The sequence below is a fragment of the Procambarus clarkii genome, chromosome 17 (genome assembly GCF_040958095.1).
Source record: "Procambarus clarkii isolate CNS0578487 chromosome 17, FALCON_Pclarkii_2.0, whole genome shotgun sequence".
NCBI lineage: Eukaryota > Metazoa > Arthropoda > Malacostraca > Decapoda > Cambaridae > Procambarus > Procambarus clarkii.
Genome location: NC_091166.1, coordinates 34,472,817 through 34,495,922, shown reverse-complemented (window position 1 = coordinate 34,495,922; position 23,106 = coordinate 34,472,817). Strand labels below are relative to the sequence as shown.

The window sequence follows — 23,106 nt, the reverse complement described above, 5'->3', positions numbered from 1 at the left end:
AGAATTTATGCTAGTGCTGTGGTAGAAAATGTGCACTTTTGTAAGTACTAATTCTTATGATGTGAAAATAAAGTTTTCCATTTCTTGGCATTTCTGTCGTATGTATACAATAGTTGGGTATTTCTACCTTGATCAGAATAGGCCTGCTTGCCTGGAGAAGGTAGTTACCAAACCTGTGTGTGTGATATTTAATCACAGTATGATTTTCCTTATACACAGTACTGGTATTCATAATTTGTTCAAAACTCCCACCTTGTCTGATAGACATGTCATTGTATTTACAGTTACATCATTCGGCCCTCTTATGGTACCTTCATCACTCGAGTCATTGACATACTTGGCAGTCAGACTTTTGTCTCTTGTACTTGTCCATTTCTTGATATAACTATCTTACCATCATCTCCCATGTCTATCTTCCCACTCATTATATGCTTCATGCGCAGCCCTGTTATGTCTATCTCACTCTGTTTTGCATTCTCCATTCCATTTCTAGACTCAAACAACATTCCATTCTCACTTGCACCAACCATTTTATCCCCTGCTGCAACCGTCATCCAGTTGAATTTATTACTTAAATACCCATGCATTTATGAACAATTGGGTGATAGAGACAACACAAGCAGATATGTCAGTAAAACAAGCTACATGTCATACTACTTGAGCAAACTTTCTAATTTTTTTTGTGTTGATGAAACTGCAAGAGTCAGTATACCACACAGAAAGTGCCTTTCAATGTGGTGGTGGGTGTTTTTTATTGTTTTGATAAATTTGGGTATTACAATGTGCTCTGCGAATGCCAGTTTGTCAACGTTTCAAGACTCAATGGGCCAGCTCTCACAACTGGAGTCAAAAGAACAAGTATTTGCAACACCAGTAAGCAGCATAACTAGAAGTACTTTACAAGAAGGTAAGTGTAATCTTTCAATTTGTACTAATTTGCTGTTTAAATGAGATCCCTGTTCTTTCGATACATGTGCACTTTAGTTCAGTCACGTTCATTCTCAACTCTCCTGGGGCTTGAATCCAAGGTGAAACCTTGTGAGCAGGTTTTGAAGGCAGAATCTATTTTTAACAAAACCATGTATTAATGAACCCCTCAGATGTATTCCTGTTGAATACATCTGTGGGGTTGATGCTAGCTGTAGAATCAGCTGAAACTATGGAGCAACTTTGGGTGTCAACATCAGCCAGAACAAGTCCTAATGTTACGAATTCATATTTAACTTAAATACTGTAGGTTTATTTTTACTCATTACTCAGTTTTGCAGATCCTTTGTATTTTCTTCATCACCTGCACCCTCCACCCTCTCTGACGTTTCACATACATCCCACATTGTATTGTCAAGACTTGTTCATTCTTTCCTGCATCACCACTATGACAAACGTAATAAAAAATATTTTTTTTTACATGAGCATGTACATAAAGATATTGTTTTCACATCGGAAATAAAGATACTGTATTGTTTTCACACTTTAGACGTTTTTCTCTGCCAGTATGTGAGAGCAAGCGGATTATAAACTCTGTGAATGAGTTGGAAACTCTACGCAACTGCAGGGTGATTGAAGGCAACCTGCAGATAATTCTTATTGAAGATGTGAGTAGGTATAATGTTTGTTTAATCTTAATAAAACATTTTTATCAAGCATTTCACTAAATTGGGCAATAACAATAATATAATATTTATACAAAATGATGGAAACAGAGTACAGTGGTTACTGGATAGGTATTTATATTGTTTTAAAGCAAATAATTTTGCACAGTACTTCAGGCAAACTTTAGGATTATTGTGTTTTAGTTATTAAATTTTATGGTAATATTTAATACAGAAAATGTCAATGTGGCCAAACACACTCTACCCAAGGCACACAGTTCTTTTGATATGTGTGATACGGATTATTTGCTATGCATAATAATAATTTAAACAATACATTTTGTTGAGGGACAGGCAGTCTGTCTTTGTATATATGCTAGGCTTGTATAGAGGTCCCCCAAGATTGAACTACTGATAAATAATTTTCTGGTGGGTCCTTGGTGGCTACTTGGGACCCCTCCCTTCACCATTTAGGGGCTTTGGTTCTTCCATCTTCCTGGCCAAATGAGACTTAAGGCTAAGGTATTGAGAAAGATGGTATGTATTATCTCTGGTGTGCAGATAGAACTAACAGGAGCCGCTTCAAAACTCGATGGTTCATACATCTCGGAGCTTGGGCCATTTCATTTCCTATGCTTTGTTTACCTTGCTGTTGGTATGTTTTTGTTCACCCAACTTTCTGGTGGTCTTTTCTTGGTTAGGGTGGGCTATGATCCTCTGCTTCTTCCACCTCTTTAGAGGGGGAGGGGGCCAGGTTTTGGCTTCAGGTCCTCTTGCGTGACTCGCAAGGGGCCTGGCATAGATTGCCTGGTAAAGCTTGTTAGGTAGTAAGCATCAAGGAGCCACGAAGGACCCACCAGAAAGAGGCATTTCATTACATCCCACTTATTTTTTTCAGTTATCATTAAAGGGGTACATGAATGGTACTAATAATGTCCAAAAGGTACATAAAGGGTAAAAGGTTGAAAAGTCCTGGGCTAAAGGTTACAAAAGTATACCAACTATAAACGGCTTTGACATTCCTGCCATATTTTTATGGCATTTTATGTTGTAGTAAACATTTTATAATTGCCCTGTTTAAATGTGAGGGCAAGTTGTTATGAAAAGTATTTACAGCAGTAAACCTTTCACATTAGTTTTTACATTAATCAATATCTTGTAATTTCCTTGGTTTCCCATCATTGTATTTATTTCTACTTTTTGCTATTTTTCAGGCCAAGCAAATTAATGAATGGAAGAAGTGGAGTTTCCCTGAGTTGGTACAGATCACTGGTTTTCTATTAATTTATCGTGTAAGTGGACTACGCTCTTTGGGCCAGCTCTTTCCCAATCTGGCTGTTATTCGTGGAATGACTCTTCATCAAAATTATGCTCTTGTCATCTATGATGCCATGGATCTTGAAGTAAGTTTGTTTAGAAACGTATAATGTGCTCTAGTAATTATTATTGTACTGTATATTAGTTACCTTGCTATATACTGTACATTAGTAGTGGCATTTTAAAACATTTCAATTCTTGAGAATTTCTTGGGGTTTTTACATTTTCAATATACTGTACCCACTATATAAACAATAGTTAAAGACACATTTTCTGTGAAGATCTCCATGGTGGCTCCCTGAAGCTAGCTCAGTGAGATTGCTCTTCACTACTAGGTCATATCAGTTACAGGAGTCTTGTTTGGCCTACTGTGAACAAGAGGCAAAACCTGGACCCCTCTCAGAGGTGCAGAGAGTAGGGGACTACTGTACTGTATTTTCATTACCCTCACCTGGAAAAAATCCACAGTCAGTGAAGTGTTACAGACATATGCAAGGTTCATAGAAAATGGTGTCGAAATAAGCCAATCGACTCTGCAAAGAATTTATGGGAAACAAATGTATCACTTGAAACTAGTACTTATAGGTACTATACGATGACCCAGAGTTCTTTCCCCACACTCGCCCCACCATAATCTTCCTGCCGAGATGGACTCGTCCACTCGTAGAGTGCTCCCGAGGCCATTCATTCACAATAGGTCCCACTACTAATAGGTCCATAGGTCCTAAACTACAATAGGTTTGTATTTGTTGCATGTGCATGAGTTACTTCCTGGCATAGTTTGTGTGCACCTGGCATTTTGTATGCTTCGAGCTACACGACTTCAAGTTTGCCTTCCCTTGGTGCTTGTCTATCATTGGCCTGCACTTAGTTCGTTCTCTGTTATGTTTGGGAGTTTGCCCCTTAGAAGCCATATCACTGTGGGTGGGGAGTCTCACCTTGGATGGTGCAAGAGTCATTGACTCTGCATAAACCCTGGGAGGCTGAGAGAGGCCTATTTTAACTGTGTGGATTTGTTTCACTTGTGTGGGGTGTGTTAGAGTACGTGCAATTACTGTATAAAAATATTAAAAATAAAAATATAAATAATATTTTATTTAGGAAAAGTACATACAGTACATAGATGCAGTTACAAACATCCTGTTGAAGTTATAGATAGAGCTAGTACATACAATACTATATGAGGGGGGTGTCTCATCTTGGACCACCAGCTGACCTTAGGGAACCGAGTACAACTACCTAAGAGTAGTTACAGGATGAGAGCTACGTTCGTGATGTCCTGTCTTCCCAGTACTGTCATATGATGCTTTGAAATCACTAACGGTTTTGGCTTCCACCACCACCTCACTTAACTTGTTCCAGCCGTCTACCACTCTGTTTGCAAGAGTGAACTCCTTGAGATATGGGCACAAGACAACCACTGCACATTCCAATTTTGGTCTTGCAAAGGTTGTGAACAATTTCACCAATATTTTGCATCCATGTATTTGAAAGCAATGGTGAAGTTTGAAAGTGTAGAATATGCTCCTGCTAAGTTAATGTTAATAATGTTAATAATATGTTAGTGTTAATAAGCTCTATATGGATGTAATGGAGTTTACCTTGTCCCATGAAAAAATCCTGCTATAGTTTAATGATAATGCAGTTATCGTCACAAATGTTGTAAGGGCATGAGCTTGTAAGGTCCATGAGCTTGTAAGGGCATGAGCATCACTTGTGTTGTCCCATCTTGAGTACTGCTCAGTACTCGCTTCTCCCTTCAGAGCAGGAGAGATTGCTGAAATTGAGGGAATACAGAGAACATATACGGCACGCATAGACGTTATAAAGCATCTAAGTTATTGGGATCGTCTCAAAGCTCTCCAAATGTACTCACTAGAAAGGAGACGAGAGAGATACCAAATAATATATACATGGAAAATACTGGAGGGACAGGTCCCCAAATCTGCACAGTAAAATAACAACATACTAGAGTGAACGACATGGAAGAAAAATGCAGAATAGAACCAGTGAAGAGCAGAGGTGCCATGGGCACAATCGGAGAACACTGTATGAACATCAGAGGTCCACTGTTGTTCAACGTCCTACCAGCGAGCATCAGAAATATTATAGGAACAACCGTGGACATCTTCAAGAGGAAACTAGATTGTTTCCTTCAAGGAGTGCTGGACCAACCGGGTTGTGGTGGGTATGTGAGCCTGTGGGCCGCTCCAAGCAACAGCCTGGTGGACCAAACTCTCACAAGTCAAGTCTGGCCTCGAGCCGGGCTTGGGGAGTAGAAGAACTCCCAGAACCCCATCAACCAGGTATCAAGCTGGTAAGCAATACCCAAGAGTACAAACCAACAAAAGTAATACTGTATAGCTGAAAACTAAGTAACCTTTCCCTAAGTTGCACAATAAGTACATTTTGGGTTACAACTTCACATACAGGTTTTATTGGGGGTATTGAAAGTTAGGTTACAAGGAAAACAATGGCTTACACCGTTATTGTATAGCATCACTTGGATGAAGGTGGGGATATGTTCAGTCATTTAACCCTTCCACTGCTCAGGGGCCCTGAGGACATTTACACCCCTGTGCGCAAGAAAAAAAAAATTCAAAATTTTTTTTTCGTCTTCTAAACGTGTTAATTTGTGTCCCCTGAGCACGGGAAAAATAAAAAAAAATCGTAGGTGACATATTTTGAGCGTAATTGACCGGAAGTCTGGCAAAAAGTGGGCGTTGACAGAGCGGTCGTCAGAGCCGGTCAGTGTCACCCGCGCTGACAGGTGGGAGTTGCCACAAAGATATTATTACCTAATTGTTTCAATGTTTCCGATTGATTTTTTCTTATTATTTTTTTTTTTTTGCAGTAATATTATTCAATAGTGTGTATTGTAATATATTTATATAATAAAAGTGGTGAATAATTGCTATTCTTAAAAGTATGGTGTGCATATTAGTGATTCAATTATTATGTTCATTAAACAATAAACAAATAGTTTTGCTGCTATTACACTCTATACACAGGTTATATATAAGTATCTGCATGTTTTGTTCACCATAACGAATCACTAAGTTTGTATTGAGAGTCGATAAGCAATGAGGAGTTACCCGCCACACACAACCAGCCACTCCCTTCCACTCCCTCAACACACGCACTAAACTTTCTCCCCCAACAATACCATTTGTGGTGTTATTACACTATATAGAGACGTTATATATATTCGATTCTTCGCGGCACAGGATCGTATTCCAGGGACCTGCCTGAAACGCTACGCATACTAGTGGCTGTACAAGAATGTAACAACTCTTGTATATATCTCTCGGGAAAAAAAAAAGTATGTATATATTTTGTTCACCACAACTGTACAGCTAAGCTGATATAGTTAGTTCAGGCACTAAGAGTCGTCGCTATACACAGCTGGCGGCTGGCGGCTCCCTCACTCGTTGAAGGTCACACGCACTAAACTTTCTCCCCCAACAATACTGTTTGCAGTGTTATTACCCTATATACACTTATATATAATGAGTATCTACATGTTGTATGCACTGTAATTACCTAAGTGTAGTTACAGGATGAGAGCTACGCTCGTGGTGTCCCGTCTTCCCAGCACTCTTTGTAATATAACGCTTTGAAACTACTGACGGTCTTGGCCTCCACCACCTTCTCCCCTAACTTGATCCAACTGTCAACACTCTGTTTGCGAAAGTGAATTTTCTTATATTTCTTCGGCATCTGTGTTTAGCTAGTTTATATCTATGACCTCTTGTTCTTAAAGTTCCAGGTCTCAGGAAATCTTCCATATCGATTTTATCAATTCCTGTTACTATTTTGTATGTCGTGATCATATCGCCTCTTTTTCTTCTGTCTTCTAGTTTTGGCATATTTAATGCCTCTAACCTCTCCTCGTAGCTCTTGCCCTTCAGTTCTGGGAGCCACTTAGTAGCATGTCTTTGCACCTTTTCCAGTTTGTTGATGTGCTTCTTAAGATATGGGCACCACACAACTGCTGCATATTCTAGCTTTGGCCTAACAAAAGTCGTGAACAATTTCTTTAGTATATCGCCATCCATGTATTTAAAAGCAATTCTGAAGTTAGAAAGCGTGGCATAGGCTCCTCGCACAATATTCTTTATGTGGTCCTCAGGTGATAGTTTTCTATCTAGAACCACCTCTAGATCTTTCTTTATCAGAATTCTTTAAAGATTTCTCACATAATATATAGGTTGTGTGGGGTCTATGTTCTCCTATTCCACATTCCATAACATGGCATTTATTAACATTAAATTCCATTTGCCAAGTGGCACTCCATGTACTTATTTTGTCCAGGTCTTCTTGAAGGGCATGAAAATCATCTAAGTTTCTTATCCTTCCTATTATCTTAGCATCATCAGCAAACATGTTCATATAATTCTGTATACCAACTGGTAGATCATTTATGTAGACAATAAACATCACTGGTGCAAGAACTGAACCCTGTGGTACTCCACTTGTGACATTTCTCTAGTCCGATACATTGCCTCTGATCACAGCCCTCATTTTTCTATCAGTCAGAAAATTTTTCATCCATGTTAGAAGCGTACCTGTCACTCCTCCAATATTTTCCAGTTTCCAGAACAACCTCTTATGTGGAACTCTGTCGAAAGCCTTTTTTAGGTCCTGATAGATGTAGTTAACCCAACCATCTCTTTCCTGTAATATCTCTGTTGCTCGATCATAGAAACTGAGTAAATTCGATACACAGGATCTTCCAGATCGAAAACCATACTGTCTGTCTGATATTATATCATTTCTCTCCAGGTGTTCTACCCATTTAGATTTAATTATTTTTTCCAATATTTTGACTATTACACTTGTCAATGATACCGGTCTATAATTAACGGGGTCTTCCCTGCTTCCACTTTTGTAGATTGGAACTATGTTAGCCTTTTTCCACACATCAGCTACAACTCCTGTAAACAGGGATGCCTGAAAAATCAGTTGAAGAGGAATGCTGAGCTCAGGTGCACATTCTCTCAGAACCCATGGTGAAACTCCATCTGGACCAACTTCTTTGTTCTTATTTAGCTCCTTGAGCATTTTTTCCACTTCGTCTCTAGACACCTCTATGTGCTCTATGTTGTTCTCTGGAATTCTTATTGTATCTGGTTCCCTGAAGATTTCATTTTGTACAAACACACTTTAGAACTTTTCGTTTAATGTTTCACACATTTCCTTTTCATTTTCCGTGAATCTATTTCCCATTTTCAACCTCTGAATATTATCCTTTACCTGCAATTTGTTGTTTATGAATTTATAGAATAGACCTGTATTCTATAATATTCTTTATTCTATATTCTATAAATTCTATGTATAGAATTTATAGAATAGACCGTAACTGTACACCTAAGCTTGTAGTGTGCCCAAAGTGTGTGTAATGTGCTTGTAGTGTGTATTCTATTCTATACTTGTACAAGTAAACTGGTATGGTGCCCAAAGAGCATAGTAGCCACCCTCTAAACAGCTAGACAAATCATGCAGACGACGTCACCTCCGTCACCCAAATGGCTCCTCCCAGCATAATCCTTTTGCTGTTATTACACTAATACACACATTATATATAAGTATCTACATTTGTGTTCACCATAGAGAACCACTGAGCTGGTATGGTGAATGCAGACAGTAACAGGTGACCACACAGTCAGTAAACGATGCTATCTCCCTCCGTCTCTCAGCATCACTCGTCCCACAGCACTAATTATTACAATAATCCTGCTATTATCACAACCCTGGTTATTTATATCACAGTCATGGGTCATCTGTAATATTGGCATCGCTAAATAATAACAATTATATATTTATTTTGACATTTTTTGGCGATGCTGTGATCACAATCTGAACAGCAATGCAGTTTGCTCATGCTGCGTGCGCCAGCCTTGGTTGCTCCAACAGTACTGTGCCTCTCACACCTGAGAATATTGCCCACGATTTTTTTTTTTAAATGGCGTCTGTTTACAAGAGCCCTGAGGAAGCTACTGTAAACCCCATGTAGCCGTGGGCCATTTGAATCGGGCCTGGCACCCTATGGCGTATATATACGCCATGAGCACAGTGGGACATGTTACTCAGGGCGTATATATACGCCATGCGCAGTTTAAGGGTTAAGTAAGGTCAACCAATTATCAGTTGAACATAATAAATGAACTACAGAAGGCCTATTGGCAGCTCATACTTGTATCTTGTATCCTCAGTTCCTTGCACCTCTGTAGAGAGGCAATGTTTTGGATAAAATTGGGTGGAGTTATCTGGGTTGCTTAAAACATGCCCACCAGAAAAAAGCACTTCACTACATGTAATTTTTTTTTTTTTTACTTCATTGGAATCTATTGGTTTTTTTTTTCCAGAGTGTTGATTTGTACAGCCTAACAGACATTTTACGTGGTGGTGTGAGAATTCAGAATAACTTCAACTTGTGTTACGTGAACGAAGTCAATTGGTCCATCATTATTAAGGATGCTAGTGATAATGTCTTCAAGGTAAGATAACCATGAAACGTATGTGTTATATGAATTAAATAAATTAAAAGGGGTTGAAAAAGTAAGAAATGATGAAATTTATTTGTAGATTAATAGAGAAAACATGTTAGATTTTGAGTGAATAATATAATAAAGGGCAGAGTATTGATTAAAAGGGAAGGGCAAATGAAAGTATGGGTTTTTGGGAATGGTAAATGAATTTGGAGGGAAACAGTTTTGAGAAGGTTGATGACATTTGTGGAAAGAGAAAAGAGGGTTGGGAGTGATAGAAGATGACTGCATTAAAAAGGCTAGAAAGAAAACATAAACTTAGATAGTAAAAGAGGTGTGTGATTTGAATGCACAACACAAGTTTTCCTTTGGATCTGTTCATCTATTTTTCTGATTAGTATTTTCCAGAAATATTTTAGAATACTCTTAATGTAAAACATATTACATTATGATTGCTTGTAATGTAAAACATATTACATTATGATTGCTTTAGGCCCCATTTAGATTGTGCAGTTCAGTTTTGGTCGCCATACTATAGGGTGGATATAAATTCACTTGAACGTGTCCAGCATAGGATGACAAAGTTAATCACCCAAATTAGAAAGCCGTTATATGTAAAACATATTTTATTGTTTTCTCTTCAGAATAACAATGAAAGGCTCTGCGGTCCCTGCCATCCTAATTGTCCTCGTCAAGGGAAACTTGAACACTGCTGGTCCGCCAAACACTGCCAGCAAGGTGAGTATTTATTTTGTGTATTTCACTTTTATTCATGGATTGCAAAACTCCTAATATTGCAGTTGATGTGCTTACACAAAGAAATCAATCCACATGCAGGCGATGAGTCACAATAACGTGGCTGAAACGACGAAACGTCGTCGTCCCTTCAATTTCTAGTGTGTGGTCTGGTCATCAAAAATCAATCCACGTAATGTATCGGTGAGAAAATGAGTATCTTTATCTATTCTTACCATAATGTCTCATGATTATTATGGGCCCTCTATTTTTGTCATATGGCTCTTCCTTTGTCCACGTATTGCTTGCAGGTGGACTGTGGACATTTATGATTATCAGTTGCAGATGATGAGCTACAATAATGTGGCTGAAGATATGAAGACTAAACCACACTCCAGAAGATATGATGATTCGGTCCGTCGTGGACCATTATCAAGTTGATTGTAATAATCTACTTCATAATGGTCCAGGATGGAACGAAATGGCGTCGTCTCTTCATCTTAGGTGTGTGGATTAGTCTTCATGATTATCAGTTCATCATCCTAGTTATAAATCTCCAGTGCCATTGTGTCAACTTCTCATGGGTTGTCGAGTATTAATTCTTTGACCTTTAGTTTTTTCATCAGCACACCAACATCTCCACCATGCCGTAGCTCAGTCGATTAAGGCAGCGTCTGGGATGGTCCTGGACACAGGTTCGATTCCTCGTCACGGCCTTTGTGGATTTATTCATTCAAGAGCATCTTTGTTCTTCAGAGGTTCTTCTGATATAATTTATTTTGACAGAAATTGTGAGAGGGCAAGAGACCAAAAGACACAAAAATGGAATCAGTATAGGAAGAGGCCAAACCCCCAAACATACCAGCGATACAAAGATGCGAGAAACAACTATACAGCAGTAAGGAGAGAGGCAGAAAGAAATTTTGAAAAAGGGATAGCAGATAAATGTAAAACAGAACCGGGCCTATTCTACAAATTCATAAACAACAAATTGCAGGTAAAGGATAATATCCAGAGGTTGAAAATGGGAAACAGATTCACGGAAAATGAAAAGGAAATGTGTGAAACATTAAATGAAAAGTTCCAAAGTGTGTTTGTACAAAATGAAATCTTCAGAGAACCAGACACAATAAGAATTCCAGAGAACAACATAGAGCGGATAGAGGTGTCTAGAGATGAAGTGGAAAATATGCTAAAGGAGCTCAGGAAGAACAAAGCAGCTGGCCCAGATGGCATTTCACCATGGGTTCTGAGAGAATGTGCATCTGAACTCAGCATTCCACTTCACCTGATCTTTCAAGCATCCCTGTGTACAGGAATCGTAGCAGACGTGTGGAAACAGGCTAACATAGTTCCAATCTACAAAAGTGGCAGCAGGGAAGACCCCCTCAATTATAGACCTGTATCATTGACAAGTGTAATAGTGAAAGTATTGGAAAAGCTAATCAAAACTAAATGGGTAGAACACCTGGAGAGAAATGATATAATATCAGACAGACAGTATGGTTTTCGATCTGGAAGATCCTGTGTATCGAATTTACTCAGTTTCTATGATCGAGCCACAGAGATATTACAGGAAAGAGATGGTTGGGTTGACTGCATCTATCTGGACCTAAAAAAGGCTTTCGACAGAGTTCCACATAAGAGGTTGTTCTGGAAACTGGAAAATATTGGAGGGGTGACAGGTAAGCTTCTATCATGGATGAAAAATTTTCTGACTGATAGAAAAATGAGGGCAGTAATCAGAGGCAATGTATCGGAATGGAGAAATGTCACAAGTGGAGTACCACAGGGTTCAGTTCTTGCACCAGTGATGTTTATTGTGTACATAAATGATCTACCAGTTGGTATACAGAATTATATGAACATGTTTGCTGATGATGCTAAGATAATAGGAAGGATAAGAAATTTAGATGATTGTCATGCCCTTCAAGAAGACCTGGACAAAATAAGTATATGGAGCACCACTTGGCAAATGGAATTTAATGTTAATAAATGTCATGTTATGGAATGTGGAATAGGAGAACATAGACCCCACACAACCTATATATTATGTGAGAAATCTTTAAAGAATTCTGATAAAGAAAGAGATCTAGGAGTGGTTCTAGATAGAAAACTATCACCTGAGGACCACATAAAGAATATTGTGCAAGGAGCCTATGCAATGCTTTCTAACTTCAGAATTGCATTTAAATACATGGATGGCGATATACTAAAGAAATTGTTCATGACTTTTGTTAGGCCAAAGCTAGAATATGCAGCTGTTGTGTGGTGCCCATATCTTAAGAAGCACATCAACAAACTGGAAAAGGTGCAAAGACATGCTACTAAGTGGCTCCCAGAACTGAAGGGCAAGAGCTACGAGGAGAGGTTAGAAGCATTAAATATGCCAAAACTAGAAGACAGAAGAAAAAGAGGTGATATGATCACTACGTACAAAATAGTAACAGGAATTGATAAAATCGACAGGGAAGACTTCCTGAGACCTGGAACTTCAAGAACAAGAGGTCATAGATTTAAACTAGCTAAACACAGATGCCGAAGAAATATAAGAAAATTCACCTTCGCAAATAGAGTGGTAGACGGTTGGAACAAGTTAAGTGAGAAGGTGGTGGAGGCCAAGACCGTCAGTAGTTTCAAAGCGTTATATGACAAAGAGTGCTGGGAAGACGGGACACCACGAGCGTAGCTCTCATCCTGTAACTACACTTAGGTAATTACACTTAGGTAATTACCACCTCTTCAATTTTTTGTCACGTCTCCAAATTGAGTAGTCCCTCAGGGAATACCAACTCAATTAAAATTTTATATTCAAGTTTTGTCTCTGCTAGTGTAATTACTAAAGTGTAGTTACAGGATGAGAGCTATGCTCGTGGTGTCCCGTCTTCCCTGCACTCTTTTGTCATATAACACTTTGAAACTACTGTGACAGTATCTAGGATCTTACACTGTGTTATATCATTTGGTTTCCGGTATTTGTTTCTTGCCCCATCTGTATTATTCCAGAAAATTGTGTATACAGTGCTATGTTCCCTCCTACTTTGTCCTTCACTCCTCTTCCCTCTAATGACTTCCCTCTAGTTTGCTTTGCTTTTGCTATGTACAATTTCATTGGCTTCCTGATACTTATCAACTTGCTTCTTCATTTCTACCTTCATTTAAATATTTTGCTTCATCTAGGTTCAGTTTTAGCTTCTGTCTTCCTTTAAAAGATCTAGTCTTCAAGACTAAATTTAAAGAATTTAGAAATTTAGTAGATGATGTACAGTACAGTTTTCTAGAGCAATACTTTATTTTAGATTCTGGAGCTTTAGTTTTAACTTATAATAGTACATTTGCTGTATTTAAAATCAACATTAATAGTAAACACTTAGCTTAAAATGAAGAAATATGAGAGATTTATGCTACTTGGTTTAGCAGATATATAAATGCTAACACTGTGTTAGTTACAGTACAGTATTTATATTATTTAAATTGGTTAAGAGAAGTACATTATTTTATTGCATTTGGGAGATCATTACACAATACATGTCAGTGCACAACATACGAAATAATGTTATACAGTAATTTGAATGCCATTTTGTGCTGTACTTCTCTCAACATACATAAATTAAGTGACTAACACTATTCAGTGGAACCTCGATTCAATGAACTTAAATTTGGCAAATCTCTGGATGGAACACGCTTTCCATGTCAGATTTACACGCCCAATTTGACGAACAATAGTTCATTGCAGTGGGATATGTGTGGATTTGTTTAGGATGTTGGGACTGAGTTCATCAATGAACATTACAAGAGATAGTTGGCTCTTGGGAAAGCCACCGAGCACATTTAAAATCAAATTCTCTACTTCACTTTTATTTCCAATTGCAGAGGTTTTTGTTCAATAAAATATGGGGCCGTTTTGAAAATGAGATTTCGAGGCTTGGACTTGGGAAATTTATTATGTGGTTAAATCTCTCTACAAACAGGTTCTTGTAGTTGTTGTCCTTCATATGACGGGTTGAAATTATAATTTAGCTTGGTGAAATCAGCCCCTAGAACATGGGGAAATATTAGGTATGAATGGTAACACACTTAATATGGCTCCAATCACATTTTTAATGATATTTTTTGTTGGTTTGGAATTTTTTTGTTGGGTGTTTTGGATTTTTTGTTGTTGTTGGGCAAAAGGTAACAATTAATATTGATCTAATCATGTTTTTAATGATTGACGTTGATGGGCTCAACATTATACGAAACAGTAAGAGGCCCTTGGGATAGCCATTGAGAATAATTAAAACCAAATTCTAAGGTTCACTTTAATTTAGAGATTCCCAATTTTTGTTCATAAATGTGGGTTCTTTTCCTCTGAAAATGAGTCTTCAAGGCTAGGGGTTGTGAAATATGCTAGATGTAGTTACATCTCTTTACAGACAGGCTCTCTTGGTGGTAGTTCTTCATATGACTGGTTGAAATTAAATTTTGCTCATTAAACTCAGGCTATAGAGCATGGAAAATATTAGGGTATGAATGGTAGCTCCTAATATGGCTCCAATCATGTTTCTTACAATTTTTGTAGATGGACTCAAAATTATAAGAAACAGTTGGAGCCTGGGAAAACTATTGAGAATATATAAAATCAAATTGTGTAGTTTTTCATTTTGAGTTGGCAAGGTTTTTGTTCACTCAGTTATGGCTCTACTTCCTTTTCAAAATGAGTTTTAAGGCTGGAGATGCGAGAAATGAGATAGATGTGGTTAAGTTTGTGTGCAGACATGTTCATTTGGTAGTTGTCTATTCTAGGTTGAAATTCAAATTTTCGCCAAGTTAAATTAGCCCATAGGGTGTGGGAAATGCATACTGGAGGCATTTTTGGTTTCAATAAATTTCTCGATGCATTCAATTGGGTTTGGTCCCATTGAATCGACGTTTTACTGTATTAATATTTATACAGAACTTTCAATTCTCTCGTCTTCCCAGTGTGTGAACAAAAATGTGAAGGTGGGTGTACACCCAATGGAGAGTGTTGCCATTATGAGTGTGTTGGGGGTTGTAAAATGGCTAATAACCCTTCCAGTTGCTCTGCCTGCCGTCACTTTAACTCCAGTGGCACATGCAGCAAGACATGCTTTTACAGCTTCTATGAGGTGAGTAACAAGTGTTTTTCAGTATTGTGCCAGGGAATCATAATTACAACCAAGACAACAATAGCTTATAGTTTAGTATTTTTAATGCATGGCACTGTAGTAGATTATAGTCATAGTGCCAAAATAATAATCTAGAAGACATGTGAGATGCTTGCTTGCTTTAACCTGTTGGCTATTATACTTGGTGGCAATGATAGGGATAGGAAGCCTGTGACTTTTGATGGGTAGTGCATCACTCGGTTCTAGCATTCACACCTTTGTCAGGATAGAAGACTGTATTTTTCTATTGTCTGTTCTGTATTGATGCTTGGTGAGCTAAAAAAATTTGACTTGTTTTTTGATGGACATACTTAAGCTGGTCTTTGATTAAACACTCATGGATCTTATGTACAATGAAATCATATTAACATGATGTATCAATGAGAAAATCAGTTGGAGCCGTGAGGGTGATTCGAACCCGCTCACTTGGTACTCCCAAGCTAGTGCCCTGGACCCTCATTTTTTCCTCAAAGATTTTCTTATTGATACATCACATTAATGTGATTTCATTGTGCATTTGACAAGAAGCATTGGAGAACTGCAGTCGAGTCACAATGTTGCTTGAAGATATGAGAACTAAACCACACACCACAAGATGAGGAGACAACGTTTTGGTCCATCCTGGATCATTATCAAGTCGATTGTGATGGGAGCGAGGGAGGCATGGGCATAATTGGAGGAGAACTATTAGAGCCTTAGCCTGAGTGCATGGGGGGGGCAATGCTTAAAGCCCTAATTGGGCTTCAGTTGTAAGCCTCAGGAACCCTAGAGGGTTCAATATAATCCCAGGTTGCATTGTTTTTCCTTGCTGTGGTGTGTTGGTCCAGGGCACTAGCTTGGGAGTACCAAGTGAGCAGGTTTAAATCCTCTGCGTGGCTTCTACTGATTTACTTTTGGGTATGTTGTTTCTAGTTATTCAAGGCTTCATGCATGCATTCAATAAATTTGAGTGTGTAAACCTATACTAAATGTGTTGATTGTCAGAATCTATTTTGGCTGTGTAAGGTCATTGTGGAAGTTGGAGAGCTATCTTTGTTTATGCATGAACAATTACTGGTACAGTATCTGGTATCAAGAACTTTTTGTTCTTGAACTTCCATGTCTCGGGAATCCCAGATCCCTATCAATTTTGTCGATTCCCGTTACTATTTATACGTAGTGATCATATCGGCTCTTTTTCTTCTATCTTCTAGCTTAGGCATATTTAACCCTTTAACTGCGCAACGCGCCTGCAGGCCCAGGCTTCAAGTGCGCAACGGGCCTCCGGGTGTTTTTATTTTTCACGTTCCATTCAAAACTCCCGCGGCTACATGAGGTTCACATCAGCTTCCTCAGGGCTCTTGTAAACAGACGCCATCTATAAAAAAAATCATGGTCCACATTGCCGGGTGCCAGAGCCTCAGTAGTGAGTGAGCAACCAAGGCTGGCGCTCGCAGCATGAGCGCACAGCACTGCTGTTCAGCGTGTGACCACAGCATCGCCTAATATTGTCAAAATATATATATAATCTGTTTTATTTAGCCATGATAGTATTATAGAAGAGCCCGAGTGTGATAATGACTGGGGTACAATGTTCAATTATCAGTGATTCAATGCTGTTCACGATGTTCACAGCGCTAGCCACAGCACCACAGCATTATTTCGTCCATGTAGGAACCTTCAAATGATTTTTTATGTTCCTTTTACAAAATAAACTTGTGGTCAATTATTCATTTACAGGTATTAGTGACCAGGATTGTAGTTATAATGAGCGTTGTGCGTAGGAAGGAGGAATTTTGGTGAGGGAGGGAGGAAGGGAGAGAATTGAGGTAGCCTCACTGTGTGGCAGTAACTCTTGTTTTGCTCACCATACTAGCTTCGTGGTTCGCTATGGGGAACACACATGTACATGAGTATATACAGTGTCTGTGGAATAGTGTAATAACAGCACCAGGAGTATGTTGTGAGGAGCTATTTTGGTGAGGGAGGTGACGTCGTAATCGTGGCGTCGTCTGCTGTGTGATTTGTCATGCAGTGTATGGTGGCCACTGTACTGTTTGGACACAATACCGGCTTACTTGCATAGTTCTGGTAAATAAAACATGTAGATAGGTATATATAACATATGTGTAAATTGTGTAATAAATACAATAACAGTATGGTGGGAGGAGCAATGTTGGCGAGTAAGATGTTGGAGTGAGGGAGGGCTGGCTGGGTGAGGCTGCTCACACTCGCGGTGTTCTGAATGTGTTGATGGTGAATGTATATAGTGTGTGACAGTGTATAGTCTGTAAATAGATTGTATATATACATAAATTAGCATGATACATGGTAGATATGTGCAACATATGTGTACACAAGTGTCATGCACATAATACAGTGTCTTCAGACAGTACGGATGTTTTACTGCCATAATATAGTGTACGTGTTCATTATACATAGGATTAGCATGTAAAAACAAATAAAATGTATTTGGAACTGTGCGCAAAAAATGTGCAAAAAAATATATTCGCGGCAACTCGCGCGCCCTACCCCGGGCGCCCCACCGGCCCCGGGAGCATACTGCTCTGGCGCACGGGGAATTATGACGTCATGGCCCACCTTTCGGACCCCATAGCAGCCAAAGTAAGTACAATTTCGAACTTGCGTTGCTATACCCATATACAGGGAGGGGTTTTTGACACTTTCCGAAGAAAAAAATTTTTTTTCCCAAGGTTTCATTTCCTGCGCACTGGGGGGATGTCATATTTATAGGCCGCGCAGTTAAAGGGTTAATGCTGCTAACCTCTTCTCGTAGCTCTTGTCTTTGTTCTGGAAGCCATTTAGTTGCATATCTTTGCACCTTTCCCAGTTTGTTGATGTGCTTCTTAAGATATAGGCACTACCTACCTGTTGAAGATTCCATGGATCAACCCCCTTTTCCCCCATGGCCTCCTGGTTGCTGGTTTGAGTAACCAGGCTGTTTGATGCGGCTGCTTACAGCTTGATGTACGAGTCACAGCCTGGTATAGATCAGGTATCCTTTGAAGTTACTTGTCGAGTTCTCTCTTGAACACTGCTCGAGGTCGGCGATTTTTATTATGTATCTTTCTAATATAAAAATAATCTGCTGTCTCGAGCAGTGTCATTAATATGAGAAGAAACACACTTTTATTTAATATTAGAAAATGTGGGTCAAGTAACAGGAAGTTAAAATTGTTTTGAGTAATTATTAGACTATGAAATTTTACCATGCCTTGTCTCATGTTAGGGAGTTTCAGGTTTTAGAGCATTTCAAGAAAACTAGCACAAACACATACCCTTGCTGACACAATCTATATTCTAATATATTTTGCTTAACATCAAATGTGTTTTGTACGAGGAAGGGTGTAGAACTGGCAGGAGAGAGAATAAAGTAAAAATAGTAAAAGGTACTATATGAAGGCAATAGCTTAGGATGATAATATTGTGCTATGAGATGATAGCATAGCTTGTGACTGAATCATATTACCTGCTGCTTGTACTGTATTTGTTTACCTAATTGTCTTGTCTAATCCATTATTGTTATTTAAAATCCTTAAATAATGATTCCTCTTGCAGTATCACAAATACAAGTGTGTGAGTAAAAAGGATTGCAGTGAAATGGGCCTTCTGCTGTATGAGTCTGAGGACAGGAGCAGAAGGGAATGTGTAAAAGTGTGCCCAGCTGGCTATTCAAATGAAACTGAACAAGTACGGAACAAAACTGTTATGACCTGCCGTAAATGTGTTGGTTAGTGCCTTTGGATCATGTTAGTAAGGATGCTAATTTTAACTGTTAAATTAGTCTGTATAACTAGTGTATTCAGAATCAAAATTTTAGCTCTTGACCCAGTCCTGATTCACATTGTCAAGATTCTGAATGTTCAGCCTATTCTGCAGGCACCAAACGGTGGCTTCCTGAAGATATCTTGTCGAAATGGCTCCCCATACTGGTTCACATCAGCCATAGGACTCCTGTATGGCCTTCCAGGGACCAGAGCCAGAACTTGGCCCCCTAACAGAGGCACAGGGAGCAGGGGATTGTTAAATTACTCTCACTGAGGAAACATCCAGAAAGTAAGAGAAGCAATAAGGTACAGACAATTGCAAGGCTCGAAGCAAATGAAGCACTGAAGCAGCTAAATGACTGCAAACAATTCATTCGGAAACTAGCTCAGACCCTCCCCCCCCCCTTTCCTAGTTATGACTGGCCACCACCAAGTGGCAACACCATTAGGGGCTCCAACTTCTGAGCCATCTTTGCCCCAGTCCTGTCCCTGATGTCTTTGAGTTCAGATCTCCAAATTGCTGGCTGTAGTGAGTTCCACTTCTTTTCAAGATAGTGTAGGCCATCCTTTAGGCATTGTCCTGTGTGGGCAAATTGTTTGCCAACACTCAGACTTTGGTTTTTTCTTTGTGTGTATTTTAAAGTCTCGCTAGTTGTGTAAACTTGGTCTTTTCTCTGCTGCGAGCTGCATGTGCTTAGGGCAACCCTTCCCTTAATGCTCATTTAGAATTGCCTGTGCTCCAATAGTTACTTCTCTGGTTAGTTTGGAAGTTTGCACCCAAGAGGCTTCACGACAAATAGGAATTCCTGAAACCAGGAACTTCACAAACAAAAGGACACAGATTCAAGCTAAGGAAACAAAGGTGCAAAAAAAATATTCAAGAAAAAGTTAAGTGAGAAGGTGGTGGAGGCCGAAACCGTCAGTAGTTTCAAAACATTAAATGACAGTACTGGGATGATGGGACACCATGAGCGTTGCTCTCATCCTGTAACTATGCTTAGGTAATTACTACTGTGTAGGATGCCCCACCCTGGGTAATGCATGTCTTTGACACCTCTGCAATTATCTAGATTCAGTTTGGTCCTTGATCCTTTTGTCCACCTTCCCCTTTTTCCTCTCCTGTTTCCTGAGGAGACTGTTTCTTCAGTCAACTCGGTGGTTTCTGCTGCCTTTCAGTACCTCAGTCTTTTCTTTTGTTGCAGCAGAATGGTTTTGTCCTTCCTGATCAGAGGTGGCTGTTAGTTGGAGCAGGCCTTCTGTCTGATTTCTGGGTTACTGCTCTTCCTTAGAGTTTCACATCTTCTGGCCGATGTCGTTCTCCTGTGTTGTAGAAAGGTGGTGCAGCTCGGGGATCTTCACGCTGACTCTTTCACAATTTACCTCCTTGATGGTTCTGTTCGGGAACATCTGATCCATTCTGCCAGTTCCTGGCACATGATTTGAGAGTATGCCGAGTTGTTTCCCAGGGTCTCCAGTGGAGTTGGTCCACCCTTTTTCCTCTTAGGTTCAGGGGTATTGGGGTCAGGATTCCTCCCCTCAGCTCTATGCTGTTATTGCTAAATTTGGCCTAAGTTTGCCTGCTACCACAGGCTGGTGCCGAGATGTCCCTGGACCTCAAGGATGCTGATTCGGCATGTCCCTATTCGTTCCAGGTTCAAGGACTGGGCTAGGTTTTGTTGTGGGGCATTATGTTTACCACTTCAGGGTTTTTCCCTTCAGCTTGAATCTGTTCCTCCCTGTGTGTTTACCAGGTTAGTGCTGGTCACTGTGCCTGGCTACACCTCTTAAGGGTTCGTGTGTTGGCCTACCTCAATAACTTGCTGGTGTGGATGCCATGTCAGTCCATATGTCAGCTGGCCACGGATCTGATTCTTCCCCACCTCGCCAGGTTCAGGCTTCTGGTGAACTGGAGAAAGTCTCAGTTGGTTCTGTCTCAGGTCTGGACTAGGTTGGACATTGTTTGGTACTCTTGGTTGGTGTCTCTCCTCCTCCCTCCTGGTAAGTCCCATTTTTGTTTTGTGGTTTGTTAGCTTCAGGGAGATACTGGAGGGCCTTCCCTAGAAACTCAACATTCAGTGTAATGAAACACCTCTCTGTATGAGCCTAGTAGCTCCCTTATTCCCACCCTCCCTCCAGGTTTTTTGATGGGTTGCTCATCTCCAGATCTGGCTGCTCAGAGGGAGCTAACTGCGGGCTGGGGGGAGGTGCTATCTCATAGTGGTGGTTGGTACTAATGAGTTGGAAGCTTGTTTACGTGAATCCCTTGTTCTGTGTGAATTGTTTATTTATTTACTTTGTTTGCAGTTTCAAGGTTGTTTGTGAACCCTCCACTTGTCTAAAGCTTCACTATTTTTCTGCAGGCTTTTCTCTGCGGGATGGGGAATTGTCACACACTCCCTGTGCCTCTGTAAGGGGGCCAGGTTCTAGCTCTGGTCCCAGGTAGGCCAAATAAATTTTCTCTAACTGATGAGACTACTACACTTTCTTGCTCTCGGCAAACCAAAAAAAAACTTGCTCCAAGTGTGTGCGGCGTTTCAGGCGATCGAGCGGCAACACTGAAAAGTGTATACTCTTTTCACTGTCCTGACCTTAATTTTCAATGTAGGTATTTCATTTATGTACCAATGTGTTCGCAATAGAATGATCTAGAAGAACACAAGTATAAAATGTCACCAAAGCATGAGTTAGACCAGCACCAAATAAAGAACTACGTCAATCACTAGCCGTGAGTGCCAAACAGCGACGAAATGTTTCTATTCTCTTCAGGGTTGTCAACTCCACACTTGTCCTACAATTTTGAATATTTTTCTGGGGGAAGCCCCCTACGGCTCCCTGGAGCTTACTAGGCTGATATGCTAATTTTTTTTTTTTTTTTTTTTTTTTTTTTTTTTTTTTTTTTTTTTTTTTTTTTTTTTTTTTTGATATATACAAGAGTTGTTACATTCTTGTACAGCCACTAGTACGCGTAGCGTTTTGGGCAAGTCCTTAATCCTATGGTCCCTGGAATACGATCCCCTGCCGCGAAGAATCGTTTTTTCATCCAAGTACACATTTTACTGTTGCGTTAAACAGAGGCTACAGTTAAGGAATTGCGCCCAGTAAATCCTCAACGGCCAGGATACGAACCCATGACATAGCGCTCGCGGAACGCCAGGCGAGTGTCTTACCACTACACCACGGAGACTGTAAATGTCAGACTTTGGCATCAGTCATGTGTGTTTGGAGTTCTTATGGGCCTACCGGGGATCACGAGCCAGAACCTGGCCCCCTCTAGAGAGGCAAGGGGGGCAATGGCCTATAGAAACCCCCGTGTAATTGGAATCATTCTATGTCTGCCATCGACCAGGTTAGGCACCCAGAAAGGTAGGCATCCCAAAACAAACCCCTATTCTGGTGAAAATTGCAACCAAAAGCCGACCAAGTGGTATAACTCCCCAAACAAAAACGAGCAAACTAGTATGATGTCATCTGTGTCACGCCGCTGTCTGCGCAGCCCCCTCCTCCCCGGGAGGGGGAAGGGGCAGCCCCAGACCTACTGCGCCAGCAATCCACACCCCAGTTCTTGAGGCTGATGCTATCAGCTCGGTTGTGTGCTCTGGCTCCAGTATTTTTGCGGCGCTGTGCCTTGTGTGTGGCTGCTGTACTCCAGGGGTGCGAGAGCTAGGAGTTATTCCTTAGTACTCGGGCTGCATGCACCTAGTGTTCCCTTTCCTAGATGCCTTGTAAGTACTGCCCTTGGAGCTTAGGGTTACCTTCCACAAGTTCCTTGGGGTCTGCCTGTGTGTGTCCGTTTTACTGCTCGGTTTCTCGGCCGCTCTTTGGGTACTTGGGGGTTTTGTCTCCCCTAGTTAACCTTTGGGTAAGAGGCAGTTTTTGCACTGGTAAGGGGCGCAGGGTGCTGTGCAGCTAGTTGTCATCTATCACAGCGGCCAGTTCTGTTCCTTGGGGTACGTTGTCCTCTTGCGGGGTTTTGTTTTTCTTTTTTTGTTTTTTCCTTGGTGGGGGGGGTTCTACCCTATTTGCCACTGGTGTTTGG

The 23,106-nt window shown here is 40.2% G+C and overlaps 1 protein-coding gene across 1 annotated transcript in view; it reads left to right on the top strand.

Moving 5' to 3' along the window:
• Window positions 1–385: 385 nt before the first annotated feature.
• LOC123772523 (insulin receptor) overlaps window positions 386–23,106 on the top strand; it is a 106,213-nt gene continuing 83,492 nt past the window's right edge. The window contains exons 1-7 of the mRNA XM_069325820.1: window positions 386–907; window positions 1,495–1,595; window positions 2,807–2,995; window positions 9,278–9,409; window positions 10,045–10,138; window positions 15,098–15,264; window positions 18,862–19,033. Of these exons, the coding sequence (XP_069181921.1) occupies window positions 406–907; window positions 1,495–1,595; window positions 2,807–2,995; window positions 9,278–9,409; window positions 10,045–10,138; window positions 15,098–15,264; window positions 18,862–19,033 (1,357 nt within the window). The 5' untranslated portion in view covers window positions 386–405. The remainder of the gene's footprint in view (window positions 908–1,494; window positions 1,596–2,806; window positions 2,996–9,277; window positions 9,410–10,044; window positions 10,139–15,097; window positions 15,265–18,861; window positions 19,034–23,106) is intronic.